This window comes from Triticum aestivum, chromosome 3B, assembly GCF_018294505.1.
Source record: "Triticum aestivum cultivar Chinese Spring chromosome 3B, IWGSC CS RefSeq v2.1, whole genome shotgun sequence".
NCBI lineage: Eukaryota > Viridiplantae > Streptophyta > Magnoliopsida > Poales > Poaceae > Triticum > Triticum aestivum.
The window spans coordinates 307,702,447-307,717,477 of record NC_057801.1 but is presented as its reverse complement, the minus strand read 5'-3'; the positions used below and the strand labels follow the sequence as shown (position 1 = coordinate 307,717,477).

The window sequence follows — 15,031 nt, the reverse complement described above, 5'->3', positions numbered from 1 at the left end:
ATGTATGTGAAATTGCACATCATCACCGCAAAACAGGGCAAGGAGATGAACCTGGGGCAAGCATGGCACGACAATGAAGAGCCTGGGCGCGGCGGCCTCCACCTGGGCGCCTAGGCGCGGCAAGGGGCGGGTGTGCTAGTGCTGGGCACGCCAAGGCACTGGGCAACACGCTGCTGCAAGGCAGCGTGCTAGTGCAGGGCATGGCACACTATGAGGACAGCATGGGAGATGGAGCGACGACGCACTGGTGCAGGACGGGATGAGGTGCAGTTGTACCGAGGTGCAAAGGCCGGACAAGGTGCAGGTCGCGTCAAATTTGAAATTCAAATGGGCGAGGTCAGAAATGACTATTCACACTGTTTTGACAGCTATCGGAAAACACAAAAACGTCTGATATTAAGTCACAGAGGGAGTAGAAATTCCTTAACAAACATTTCTTCCGTAACAAAACTTTAAATCTATAGTACTCAATCGGTTTTGAGAATCTACATGCAGTGTAATTAAATCTACGCAGCTAGAAAATCATACTAGCCAGTTGAATGCTCAAGCTAAATCCACCGTCCAAACGACGAACCATGTTCCAGATTCTTGCCACTTAAATATTCCTGAAGATCTTACTGCAATGTTGCCTTTCTTGATACACACAATACAACAATAGTTTCTATGTTGCCAAGGTACAAGTATAATTTCCTGATCTTCAAACACCAGTTACACTATATTCATACAAAAAGAATGTGGCAAGAATGACAAATCATGCCACCACCGGAAAAAAAAAGAATGAAACAAACCTTTGAAGAAAAGAGAAAAAATGAGCAAACTGCAGGGAAAACCTCAAAACCAAGCGCCATGATTACTCAGGGAACTCCATTTGTTACTCATTCCCAGGTTTTTAGACTCAGTTCTTCAAGCTCTTAAGTGAAATGTGATCACATGGGAGATCAGAATAAAACATACCTCCCGCTCACGGCTCCTTGCAATTCATGACAAGCCAAATGGTTTTAAAAATTTCGGTTAAACTATCTTGATGGTTTCTTACGGCTAAGGATCTCCTCTTCTTTGAGGCGCTGTTGAAACCTTGCTAAGCGTGCCTGGAGACTGATCAAGCCGGACGCCTTCCGTGACAGGAGAAAATTCAGTTGTGCCACATAATTGTCAATAAGGCTACCTGGTTGGTCAACATCTGCTAATAGGTTCATCTCCTGCAACACAACGGCAAGTGGTGTTAAGCAATCATGTAGTGCTGAAATAACTGCAAAACTGTGACTAGTGTTAACTGTTAAGCAGTGATCATCTGAGATCAGTAAAAAAAAATGTTTGAAGGTACATAATTTGTAACTTCAGTGGTTGCATTACAAGTTGGTGTTTGGTTAAATAAGAATAGATCTATAGTAAGTAATGGTATGAGAAGAGTGTAACAGCGTGTACCAAATGGAACAATTATAGTCGGACCATTTCACAACTGTTGCATAACAAAGAGATGGGAAGTAAGCTGCAAATATTAGGTTTGCTTTACAAGAACTCAGTTAAATTGACGAGGACATCCTTACCATTGTTACACCCACAACCCCTACCACACTACACATGTTAGGTTCTAGAGAAACAAGGACCAATCGCTAGAGCTCACGCACACTAATTAAATTATCAGGTACTTTCCTTTATCAGAATTACTTCTAATATTCATGAGAATATGATGCTGCCTAAATTAGATGTGTTTGTATTGCTTATTATTCATGGACAAGAGTGATGAGCATTGGAGCATGATCAAGCATGGAGATGAAGGCGGGTGCGCAAGGAAGCAAATGGAGCTTCAGCAGAGATTCCAGGACTTTGAAGCCACCATAATGACATATGAAGACTTTGATGAAATATACAAGATGACATTTCATATTTTCGTTCATAGCCTTCTATATGTGCTGGACCACCTTACTTTTGGGACAAGAAGCAGTTTTTATAGCACGTGGTAGTGGAGGAATAGGGTGTCCCCCCCCCCCCCCCCCCCCCCCCCCCCCCCCCCCCCACCACCACCACAAAAGGTTTCTATTAGTGGAGTATATCATTTCAGCGTATGATCTCTTCTTTAGGTTTTCACTTAGAAGCTCAAGGCCTGACAAACAAAGATCTTTTCCAACATGATCATCTCACTTATTGAGATGGCATATTTACACCACAAGCAACACAATGCTCAACAACAGGGAGTAAGAAGACACATCATGCACGCAAGATCAGATAGCAAGAATATCACAAAACACAAAGACATTTATGATGTAAATTGAGTAAATGTAGCTTACTTCCCGCACTATTTCCATAGTATTTTCAATTTCCTTTCTGTGAGCTGCTATCAATGCCTCCTCTTCCTAACAAAAACAAACGTTGGTATCAGCTCCACTTCAGTAAAATTAAACAATTTAAAAAGGTATTATTTTACCTCAAGTATTGCATTTATTTCCTCATCACACGAACTTTCCTTTTCAGATTGTCTCGATGAAACCTGTGATGCCGAAGTAGACCGTGGTCTTTGCTGCTGCTGTTTCAGTTGCTGTCTGTGAACAATCCGATTTACATCTGCCCCATTTTCCTTTTTCACATAGTTGTTCTGCCTTTCAGATTTGTCCTCCCTATTAGGTTTTCTCCGAGGAGGTGAGACTTTTGTAACTTTATCTTCTTCTTGTGAATTAACTGAATTCTGAAGTGACTGTGCTTTACTACTATAACCAGTCGGGTTAGATTTGAAATCAATTCTCTCCCTATCATTCAAACTAGATGTTGAACCAGTTTCTTCCCTTCCTCTATGAGGATAACTTGGAATCATACTAAATGAGTTCCTATCATGATCCACTGAAGAACTCATACAGATTTCAACAACTCTCCTTGAAGCATCAATATGTCTGTTCTCTTCAATCTGGTCCACAGTTTCTTCAGCTTCACCTGATAATGGATATGATGTATGGGTAGCTTCCTTGCTGGAGGACACAAACTGCCCACTGAACTGCTCTTTTTTTGAGTTGCCACTTTTCGAGAGACTCTTAACCCTGCTTGTCGAGCAGCTATATCGTTAAAACCTGATAACTCAATGTACATCCAAATTATCAAACACAACATGTAAATTTAATGTCATTTAAAGGGAATATCACCTGTCAGCATATCTTAAGGTATTTAGCGTGTGTTCACATGAACCTGAACCCGGTGAGATGCAAGAAATCATTACTGTTCGAGAGTTACCAACAAACGAATCACGAAGCACCTCGGTTAGCTTGCTTCCTCTGAAAGGAATATGTATCTGATCATTATCCAGTGCCCGAATGCATTCCTTGAGAGCCAAAAGGCTCTTGTTTATTTCTGCACCCTCAATTCTGGCACAAGTAGAAAGTTAGAAGGCAGAGGACTGTGGTATGTTGGTATTTATGGAAACATTTCAAGTAAATGGAAAAAGATATGGCTGGAGCATGCCAGAAAGAAAGAAGTCAATATCTATCGGATGAAAATAAGTACCTTGTCTGCTTGTCATTATCTGTTGTATCAGCACCACGCTCGCTTCCAGCAAGGTCTATAAATGACAATTTTCCCACAAGCTTTGTATTTTTAGCTTCATTAGCCTCACGATCTCTCTGTCTTCTGGTCTCTGTCACTGGGATATGCTTCTTCACAGTTAATTGCAGAATGGCGTGAGATCGTGATGACTCTTCGTTGGCCCCAGTTGATCCTGTGCTTCTCGAGGCATTTCCTCTCTCAATGTATTCTTTGACAATCCGGACATCAGAAACCTCAAATTCCTGTAAGCCAACAATGCAGACCTGTTTCTTTCCATCTTCCCTAATGCAGAGTGGCCTAGAAAAACATAGAAAAAATGCAGCTCAAATTCAACCACAGAACCAAGTAAAAGGTAGAAGAACTAGGTCCCATTAAGCATACAAAAACAAGTCACAAAAGGCAAGTTACTGAAGTGTATGTCAAAAGCAAAGTTTCATTTCAATGCTGAATTTAAACAACTGTAGCTAATCACCGTACTTCCTCGAATCCAAAACGCAAGTCTTTTAGGACACGGCACAATTTTCAAGATGGTAATATCAAGTTTGACATGGCACAAGTTTCTGTGCAAACCTGTTCCCTGTACATTACAAAATTATATTTCATGGCAAATCTAGTAATATCAATATAGAAGATCAAACTTGAAAACATTTCACTTGTAAATTCCTAAAAAGACTTGCATTTTGGATTGGAGGTAGCATTTAGTAAGAGTCATCACCTGCATTAAGTTCCCCCTAATAAAAAGTGGCAGTATTTCCTATGATCAGCAAAAACCTCGTTCCATTAAGCCCAAAACTACTTGCATGATCACTGTTAACCAGTGGCCAATAGGTAACCATCACTTCATACATATATGTGTGTATGCCCATGCTTGTATGCAAGAACAGAAGTTTTTCCAGCACTCCTAAGATAGTCTTAGCAATGTGGCAACAGGAACATGGGTGCACATATATACATGCACAGAAAAATGGGCAAATTAAATGCATTATAGCTGCATACTTATCCACAGATAATATACATACAATTAATTTCAACATCACATTGACAACACACAAAGGCAATAAGTTTACTATGCCAAATTAGATAGTATAAAAATGGAGTGCAGCGATCAACCTCCTTTCGCTCAAAAGGTCATAAAGCTTCCCGCCATATATCTCAAAGTAGCTAAGCCACAACTTGAAATTTTGACTCAGGTACACAGGTTGATGCAAAAGATAAACCATATCCTGTGCAGCCCTTAGAGGTAGGGGTTGCATTGTATATGTCTTACCACTACCTGCACATGGAGGATTAGCAATGCTGCAAAGCGAGATTGGCAAATCAAACTAGGAGTAGGTGTACATGAATGATTCGTAATTCCAAATTCATGAGCCCAGTGACATCTACAACATAGCATCCAGATCAAAAAGATGAATGAAGGACAGCATCAAGCATATATAGCACCTTCAGATACCATAAAGATAGAAAGCTCAGGCTGTATTAATTTTAAGCACCTTTTTAATAATGCTTCTAAGATCAAGGAACACATATTGAACTATCAAGCTGCCATGTTACAATCAATTTTAAATAATAAACTTTCCGGCTTTATTCCTTCCATGAAGTATGAAATCACGATAAGTGTCTATAGGCCATGTAGAGCCAAACACTTGAGAGTCGGGACATCCAGAGAATTTTAGGTACAATATAAACAGAATTGTAGGCTCTATGCGGCTAAGACTGGAACAGCTTGAATTTCTAATTATTCTAGGCGGCTAAGACAAAGAAAATACTTTGATTGGCTTCCTTTATTCATCGGGATCAAGTCCCATCTTATAGGCGAACTAACTTGGCCATCAAGGCAAAACTAAACTGATTACAATCTGGACTCTTTCTCTCTTAATCTAATCTGCCTACAAGATTTTAACTAACTGAATTCTGACTGAAGAATTTGATCTAATAAGCCTAACTTGGACTTGTTACTCTTGAGGATTGAGCATCGTCTAGACGCTTAGGTGTCTGTTCAAGAGCATCCAGAGTGCGGACTGTCGAAGAACTAGTCTCTGGCGATTACCTCAAGTTGGGCGGGTTCTAAGTGAAATTAGCTCAAGTAGACTAAGACGAGGACTTTCGTGTTCTCAGAGTTGTGGCTCAGTCTCTCCATCCCAGACATAGAGTTGTGCCAGCAACTTGAACTGGGGTAACACATCGCATTGTCTTATCCGAGTAAACAAACGGGCTCTATTTCTTCGCACTGTGTTACTTTCAGTAATTCCTACGTGTTTCGAAGAACTTCCCATGTTTCCTTTCTTTGTGATTGCTGTGAACACTGCGCTGAGAACTATCTTATTCTGTTGCATGCTAAACGTTTAGCTTTGTTCTCTGTTTGTTCATTGTACTGAAGACTATATGTCTATTTGTCAGGCATGTTTACTTGTACTGCTAATTAGTAAGTCTTCTATCTAGCTTGGTATTGACCCTTCCCGGACCCTACGCAAGCGGGAGCAACATGCACCAGGCTGCCCTTTTTTTCTCTATCTAGCTTGGTATTGTCTTTGACTCAGTCATTTTACCTTATTATTCTCCGAGTTGTGCCTGTTTATATATTCTTCTATTCAGTATTGTGTCTCTTAGATTTACTCTGTTCTTGAAGAATTTGTTAAATCTCCCATTCATCCCCCCCCCCCCCCCCCCCCCCCGCGGGTGACATCTGACCCTACAGCACTGCTGTCGATGACCTCTTGTACATGTTTCTGATACCAAAATTGGAAGAACTCAAATTTCTATGTACTCTAGGCTGCTAAGGTAAAAAAAGTGCTTTGAATTGGCTTCCTTTATTCATCAGGTTTAAGTCCCTTCTTATATAGGCAAACTAACTTGGCCAACAAGGCAAAACTAAACTGATTACAATCTGAACACTTTCTCTCTTTATCTAAACTGACTCTGCAAGCTTTTCACTAATTGGATTCTGACTCAACTCGAGGCTACAGAAACAGTCTCCCCTGCTACTCATGCCTCCTATGGTGGTTCCTTTGGTACATTGGTGTGGGTACTACGGCTATAGGTCTTGCCCCATGTAACAAATACCAAAACATAACAAATCATAAGCACACTGAGGACATGATTTACCAGAACGTCTACATAAATTACAACTTAAGTGTTTTAGCTTGAAACCAGCATTATCTAACCTGTTTGGCCATATGCAAAGCATGTTGCTTTGGTCCTTCGGAAAATTATTGGTATAATGGGCTCCACAGTCTCCCGGTACACCTGCTCAAACAACCCAGCAACTTATATGCTAAGAATAACATGTTGAAAAAGAGAAAAGGAGACAGCCATTTATGATGGTTAGGAAAGTAGTACCTCGTCATTAGTTACAGCCTCATCCAGGACAGCATCAAAGCAGAATTCATGTTTGTCCACATAAGCCGTCAAATCCACCTTCCAGTGGAGACTTCGTGTTAGCCCAAATCACATGATAAGCTAAAACGGCTTGTGATTCACAGTTTTATTATTGATAGGTATGCATGACAGTTGAGTGTTGCATCTTATACGGACATGCTTCTTTTTGTCAGCAAAATGAGGACACACTGCCAAGAAAACAGAAACACATGGAATAGTTTATCTCCAGCAATCCTGTTATGTAATACTCCTTTCCAAAATATAAGGTGTATTTTTTTTCTTTCAAAAAGTCAAACTTCTCTAACTTTGTTTAAGTGCCTGTTCGACAGGCCTCCGCTCCGCAGCACAGCTCCTGGAGCGGCTGGAGTAGCTGCGGAGTGGCACTGAACGCGTTGGCTCCATGCTCTCCCAGAGCGGAGCGGAGCGTAGGCCATTTTTTCGGAGTTGCAAAAGTGCCGCTCTGCGCGCTCCGCATCTAGATGGAGCTGGGAGTTGAAAAGTGGGGAGTGGAGCCCTGCCAAACATGCTCTAAGTTTATACAGAAAGCATTAGATATGCCATGAAATATATTTTCATATTTTACTTATGTAGCATTGTAGACGTTGATATATGTTGCTATAAACTTGGTCAAACATAGAAACATGTGACTTTTGAAAAAACTAATACACCTTATATTCTGGAAGAGGGAGTATAATTAACCCCCATAGGTGAGAAGGTAGTTTTTGCCAGTCATACAGTTGTACATAGCAACAATGTTGCGTAGATATAATATTTTATAAACCCATAGAATATTCCAGACCCCACCTTGTGTGGGAGCTTTCAGCACTGGGTACGCCCTTTTATGTCTAAGATACTACTGACGGGGTGAAACCGTGAAAGGAAAGATAGTGCACCATTGCAGGATGTAGATAGACGCTAAGCACATAAAGGAATTCAAATGCCCAGAAGAAAGATTCTTTTGCATTAAATGATTTAAACTCTTCGTATAAATGTTTCATGAAAAAGATAGGTCGGATTATCTATAGGCTGTAAACGTACTTGTTGATGCACATCATAATTCATGGCCTAAATCATATTGGCGTTAAAATAATATATAGTGTTTATGTATTGCAATAAATGTCATACTGCAAACAAGACTACAATAGGCATGATGGAAAACATGGAAGGAGTAAATGGATTGTCTCTCTTACTACATTTGCCTCTACTGCATCACAAGACATCTACAAGTCCCATAGAAAGATGAAACACAAGAACTAAATAATTTTACCTATTGAACTATTGCAGACATAATGAAGAATACCAATGAATGGATGAAAGATGGTACCTTTAATTTAGGTTCATGAACAGTCAAGAATTGAGAATTATGTACATCTATTACGTCATCCTCCTTTCGAGATATTTCCTTTCTGTTCAGAGGCCTCTTCCTTACCTAACATTGTTACTAGTATTAACTGAATAATATTTTCACTAACAATAAGAAACAAAGAAAAGACTGAATTGTGACTTCAATGCATAACTGTAGACATAGTAGAAGTACTTGGAAGTGATCAACGCACCACAACTTTAATCTTTGCTACATTACTTTCTTTAGTATTGCTCTCTTTTTCGCTTGTGATTGCACCACCATAATTTTCTGATAGACCTTGCTGGCTTCCTGATATTATATCGTCCTCATCGTCATCAGTTTCCTTTGGCACAAAGGGTGAAGCTTCAAATGGTTCTGATGCTACATTCTGACAACAAAGAGACCATAGCTGGATTAGACCACGAAGAAGTTATTTTGAAGAGCAGAAATCAAGATTTGGACATCACATGTGTTTGAATCCCTTTGCCACATGCAACATCACCCTAGTTTCTAAAAGGAGCAGGCATGCACAATGAGCACATGCCAATATAACATGTGGGCATAGAAAGTTATTTTGCTTATACTACTAACTAGAGTAATACCTCAGAAAGAAGCTCGCTGTCATCCATTGCATGAAGATCCAAAAGGCCAGCTCCGAATTCACCTCTAAGTTCGGGTGAGTAGAATCCATCTGTGGGGGGCCCACCACTGAAGCTCTGGGTTGTCGGTGTGTATGGCTCAGATATAGGTGCAGCTGATTCACCATTAAAATTCAGGCTCCTTAATAGCATGTAAAGCTTCTGTTTTTCTTCGATCGATTGGGGCCCATACCCCTACCAAATAAATAGCAACTGTTGTAAAACTGTATATAATCACTTGGCAGCAGCATGCATGTATTGATAAAGCGCTTATCGTTGAACAGGTCAGAAGTCCTACAAGGCTTTAACAGATTAGCAATATTAGACAAAGTGCCCTAAGTGCAAAATATGAACCGAACCACAAATAACAAACAAGGCCTCAACATGAGGACCTCACGCATATACTGTACATGGGTCACCTAAGCACAGGAGTAAGGTCAGACCTTTGCAATAGATGCCATAATCAAAAGTTGATATAATCATATCGACAATGCCACATACATGCCCATGTAATACAGTAGGTGTTCCTTGAAATTCAAGACGAGAAATTTGACAGTTCAAAAGGGCATTTAATGCAACAACAAAAAACAGCAGACACAATATTTTTCTGATTTTCTCACTAAGTAATATTTAATTGTTTGCATCATAACAGATCAAATTGCTGAGGTTTCAGCTTTATATACTTGGCATTCAAAGCAAACTGATGTGAATACCATTACCGAAAAAGGGTTTCCCCCCTCTTTGTATTCCAAAGCAACCAACACCGAGTACAAAGATCCCTGTGGCGAGCAGCACAACAAGCTAAAAGAAAAAGAGACAAATGCCAACCACGGCAGCTCGGCAAAGCGCGGATGACCCGCTACCGCGGCGCCCACCGGATACAAACCACCACAAGCCGAGGCTCCGAACCGCCGCGTACCAAGCAGCACCTCCAAGAAGGGATGCGACGCCGACGACGCTGCTGCCCAGACGAGTCCTAGGGTTTCCCCCGGCACACGGAGGGAGGTGGGGGATGGATACCACCGACACCCTCCAGGAAGGAATGGTGGCACCCGCAGGTGTCATCGCATCAGGACCGAAGCCGGCAGGGATTTCTCCCGCACTCCAAACCCAACTGCCCAACCGAACGGAGCCGACCCGCCAAACCGTCGCCCACCACCATGCACCAACGCAGTTGCGCCGCCACCCACACCGCCTCACTACGAACACCACCACGAGGCCAAGAGGACCGGAGAGAAGCGCACCACGACGGGAGCAGCAACACCGAAGCCGAGCGGGAGGGAACCACCTCCACCGCCGTCGTGCGGGAGGCCCGTGCCTCCGGCACCGTCAAGGTCGCCGTCCGGACGCGGCAGCGGGGCATGCCGGGCCACCCCTGGCCCAGCCAGGCCCGAAGCGGGCCCGTTAAGCCCCGCCGGCCATGATGCAGCAGGCCGGCATCGGCGCCGCCAGCACCCAGCCGCTCGTCGCGTCTCCCCCGCCTCCCGGAAGCCACGCCGGAGACCATCCCCGTCGCCGGCCCGCCCAGGCCCAAATGGGGCCCGAAGGGCCCGGATCTGGGCCGAGCGGGCGACGCCAGATCACACCGCCGCCCAGCTGCTCACCTGCGTCGCGCCACGGAACCCTGCCGCCACGCCAGACCGCTGCCGCCTAAGTGCACCCCGATGCAGCTCCGCCCGCGCCGAAGAGCGACCGGGAGGGGAAGGGCAGGGAGGCCGCCACCACCAGCAGCCCCGGGGCCAAGCCGGCCGCGGGCGCCGGCGACGGGAAGGAAGGAGGGAAGCAAGGCCTGGAGGGAGGAGGGAGGTTGCGCGGCCGGTCGCCCGCGGGGGGGGCGACGCGGTCGCCAGAGGAGGAGAGCCGTGTTCTCTCGTGTGGATACCATTTCATATGGCACACAATGCATCCTCTAATTTGCATCCAAGATACAACAGATTTACGTGTGCACCAGCTCAAGATTATAAAAAATCACATCGTGAATCTATTTAAAACGAATAGAGTAATCTCCCAAAAGAGCGGGTGCTATTTTGTGTCCATTCAATCCATCCAGCTTACTTCTTCAAACTGAAGAGACATAGTTCCACCATCCAGGTTAATAGTGTGCAGTTCTAAACTAAACTTTCATGTAATGCAGGCAGTTAACAGTGTGCAGTTCTAAACTAAACTTCATGTGATGCAGGCAGTGGTTTCAAAAGAGTATGCGGTAAGACACTACCTTCCAGCTAACTAGCAGAACTACCAACCTAACCATCCAGTCTGGCTGTGCCAGCCTTCCTAACAGGACTAGAGACAGGCGTGCCAGCCATGTAATTTCACAAGGCGTGATAATCATGAGCATAGTTTTGACAGATTGATCCTTCAGGAGCACAACCCCAACTTGCCAGGCTGAGAAACAGCAAATTTCCCACATATGACTCGAATATTTATACATCAGTCATGCAGCAATGTGGGCTTCAAAGCCAGCAATTCGTCATTGTACAATACAACCGGCAACTCTCACTCAACTTGAATCGATCCCTGAATGTGGGCGATGAATAAACTCACTGGCTTCCGTCCATTTCTTCACCGACCCACAGAAATAGGAGTGACTTGAACGAAATACACGCGCGCTGGTATGGACACGCACAAGATCCGCGTGGCTAACCTAGCGATCGTGCAATTGCAGGTGACGACCCGAACATATACAGCGTGGTATCAAAACGTGCGGAAGGACCACGCCTACTGGAAACGACGAATAGCTGGAGGCGATCAGAAGAGGCGCACGAACCTGCATGAGAAGGTTCGGGAGGATACCGCCGCCGCGGAGGTCTCCGGCCATCCCCATCGCCAGTCCGGGCCCAGGAGCGGAGGAGGACACCGCGAGGTGCTGCAGCCCCGCGGACTGCAGCCACCGGGCCATCACCGCGTCCCCCGAGTCAGCCGCGGCGGACGACGCCGTGGCAGCGGTGGCGGCGGCCGCGCCACCGCCCCCGCCGACGCGCTGTGGCCGCTTCTGCGGAGCCAGCTTGGCGTCGCGCAAATTGCGGGGTGGCTACGAGAGAGCAGCGTGGGATCTGGAGCTTCTGCAACTGGAGCCCAGATCTGGGGGTGAGACGAGCAATGTGGGTGGGATTGGCGCGGGGTGGGGGGCAGGCAGGGTTTGGGACGAATCGGGTCGAATTTGTTGTGGGTTACTGGGATTGCAAGGGGAGGGGAGGGGATTTTGGGGGTGGATTGCAGGAGGAGTTTGAAGGTGGTTCTCAAATAGTTTTCGTCGAGAGAGACGTTCTGAGTTGTGACGTTGTTGGTGCTCGTGAGGCAAGTTTGAAACGATAAAATGGGCAAGCTTCAGTCTACTGCCCCTCGATCCCATAAGATCGAGTATTTAACCAAAAACTACCACATTTACCGAAAACGTGACAGAAAACTATCACTCTACGTTTTTGTGCGAAAAACTACCAAATTTTTCCTAAGCCGTGGCAAAAAACTACCAACTCGCGTAATCGCTCGCTTTGCCCGCGCTAACCCCTATTCTGACTGGTTGGGCCCGCCAACAGTTGCCACGCGGGCTAAATGACGCCCGGCGCGCGCGGACGGCCGTTAACGGCCCGTCCCCTGTCGGAACGGCCGCTGTCGGTCGGGTCAATAAGTGAGAGCGAGCGAGCTCAGCCACTCGCTCATTCTCTTCCTTCTCGCTCGCTCTCACTCGTCCTCATCCTCTCCCCTCTCCCTGGTGCTCTGAGCTAGGTCAGGCTGTCGCCGTCGCCGCCGCGGCCATTGCTGCCGGTAGAAGTTGAGGATGCCATCCTGGAATGACGAGGAGAGCTCGGACGAGGACATCAACATGGTTTCAATGGATCCTCAGCTCTTTGTAAGTGCATAATGGTGGAACAGAGTTAGGGTTAGGGTTAGTTCATCCAAGTTGGAGATTCCAAGTTGCTTTAGGTTTGGTTCGAAGTTTATGTCAGATGCTAAATATAGCTGTTAACTGAATTTATGTCTGATGCTAATTCAGAGAGCATATTGATGTAGGTGTGAACTTTGGTTATCTGTACTAAGTTTGTTACTAAGTGATTTGTGCTTAATTATAAATAATTGCTTCTGTAGGATGTAGGTGTGAACTGTGGGGTTGTGGAGTGGGTGGATGGTCCTTGGCCAAGGAGCAAAGGTGCATTCTTCAAAGCCAGGCAGATATCATTCAGAACATGAGGAAGGCCATGAAGGAAGTGGAGGGGGACAGGGACCTACTTAAGAAAGAGAAGAAGAAGCTGGAGTATCTGATTGCTGATCTGGTCAATGCTGGGCATGCCAGCAAAGATAAGCTGGAGAGGATCAAGGCAATTATGAATGAGTGAAGTGCTTGGTGTGTGGGTTAAGTAATTAGTAGGCCTATATATATAGCTGGCCTTGGAATGTCATGCATGTTAGGTGTATATTTTGGGAAAGTTTTATGTGCTTTCAGAATGGTACGAGGGAGGGAGGTACTCTTATGGTTTAAGAACTAGTTGGTTTTATCTATGATGTAATGACTTTTATGTTAAGACCTACTATGCTAAGTGAGTACTCATGCTAAGTTAATTAAGTAAGAATGTTTTATCTATGATGAGTCTGTTTTACTCTGCATATATCATGTGTGGATAACTGACAGTAGTGACATAGTTGGAAGTAGAAAGCAGCAAGTAACATATATAGCAGAGTGGAAGTAGCTTAGATAGTGTGACAAATAACTTAACATATGTAGCAAGTAGCAACTAACATATATAGATAATCTGATATAGATAGATAGTACTACCATTCATAGTCTGACATAGATAGCAACTAGTAGTAGATAGTGCCTGACATAGATAGCAAGTAGATAGTGCTGACGAAACTGAGCCTAGGAACTTACTGAACTTATGAAAGTCCAGGACTGACGAAACTGAATTTTTTTGCACTGAACTAACTGAAGGCAGCACTTCACTCCTCCTTCTTCAGCATCTTCAGGCGATGGGAGCGGCGCACTGCAGTCACGGCCGCCCTCTTCTTCTTGCCCGGCGCCGGCTCCACCACATCTTCCTCGCCGCCATCTTGTTCTTGCTTCACCACGACGCCGTCTGGGAGATCGACCTCCGGCAGCGCATCCACGTGGATTGGGAGGTTCCTGTCCCCCTCCACGGCGTCGAGGACGGGAGCCAGCAGCTGCACTTCAGGCTCGTCGTCGGAGAGGATGACGACCTCATCCACCTCGTCAGATTCGTCAGACGACTCGTCCTCATCATCTTCACTGGACTCGTCGTCAGAGGACTCGTCGTCTGAAGACTCGCCGTCAGAGTCGTCAGAGGGGCCAAGGACCCATGGATTGCGCCTGTCCCAGTAGGCATTGTTGATTGGGGCTGGGAGCGCGAGGACGGCGTCGGTGACGTGGTCCGCGGCGGCCGGCGGCGTGGTGGATGAGCGGTACATCCACCATCGGGCGCGTTGCCTGGGGTCGGGGGAGCGCTCCACCTCGCGCATCGCCCACAGCAGAAGGGACGGCGGCGGGATGGTGCGGCCGGCAGGGAAGGCGCGCTGCTTTTCAGCAGCTGCCATCACCTTCACGAGGCCGCGGGCGTGGTTCCTCATCATCGCTAGACTGGGGAACCAGCGCGCGATCTCCTTGTACTGCGCGCGCATCTCCTGGTTGTTGCCGGCGAGAGCTTCGATGGCCAGCTGCCAGTCCATGGCGACGGCGGTGGCGGTGGTTGTCGGCGGCGATTTCGATAGGAGAGAGGGGGAAGCGGAGTGGGCGGTGCGAGCGGCGAGTGGGCGAGTGAGCAGAGAGCGTGGTGGGTGGACACGTAATAAACTCGTAGAATCCGAAACGGCTGGGTTTATTCCACGACGTGGTGGGCAACATATAATAAGTTTGGCCGATGTTATGCAAACAAATCACTAGCACTACCCTATTGGTATTGAACGCATGGTTACAACCAACTGGTCCTGGGTTCGAGCCCAGGCCAGACATTTTTTGTGCATATTTTTTTTTCTAAAATGAATTTGGCAGTCACTTCTAAACTGTACAAAGGGCAAAGTAAAACAAAAAAACAAATTAAAACATGCACCTAAACTGCACAAATGGCAAAGTAAAACAAATAAAACAAACTTAACCCATACATTCAACATTGCACATTGCACACAAGTTCACATG

General features: G+C 45.4%; 1 protein-coding gene across 1 annotated transcript; it reads right to left on the bottom strand.

The window, feature by feature from the left end:
* Positions 1-576: 576 nt before the first annotated feature.
* On the bottom strand, positions 577-12,167 carry LOC123069787 (kinesin-like protein KIN-13A). Its single transcript, XM_044492727.1, has 12 exons — positions 11,654-12,167; positions 8,851-9,081; positions 8,460-8,636; positions 8,228-8,332; positions 6,865-6,942; positions 6,690-6,771; positions 4,639-4,801; positions 3,490-3,825; positions 3,132-3,350; positions 2,426-3,029; positions 2,289-2,354; positions 577-1,199 (listed from the first exon to the last, which is right to left on the bottom strand). Exons 1-12 carry the CDS (start codon positions 11,783-11,785, stop codon positions 1,017-1,019), a joined length of 2,376 nt encoding a protein of 791 aa, XP_044348662.1. The 5' UTR covers positions 11,786-12,167; the 3' UTR covers positions 577-1,016.
* Positions 12,168-15,031: the final 2,864 nt, after the last annotated feature.

Bases quoted from the DNA above. Each gene is read 5' to 3' on its own strand.
- LOC123069787 (XM_044492727.1), bottom strand. From the start codon at position 11,785: ATGGCCCGGTGGCTGCAGTCCGCGGGGCTGCAGCACCTCGCGGTGTCC. The intron at 9,082-11,653 runs GTTCGTGCGCCT...TTTATTTGGTAG, and splicing joins TCCCGAACCTTCTCATGCAG to GGGTATGGGCCCCAATCGAT. The intron at 2,355-2,425 runs GTAAAATAATAC...TGTTTTTGTTAG, and splicing joins AAATAAATGCAATACTTGAG to GAAGAGGAGGCATTGATAGC.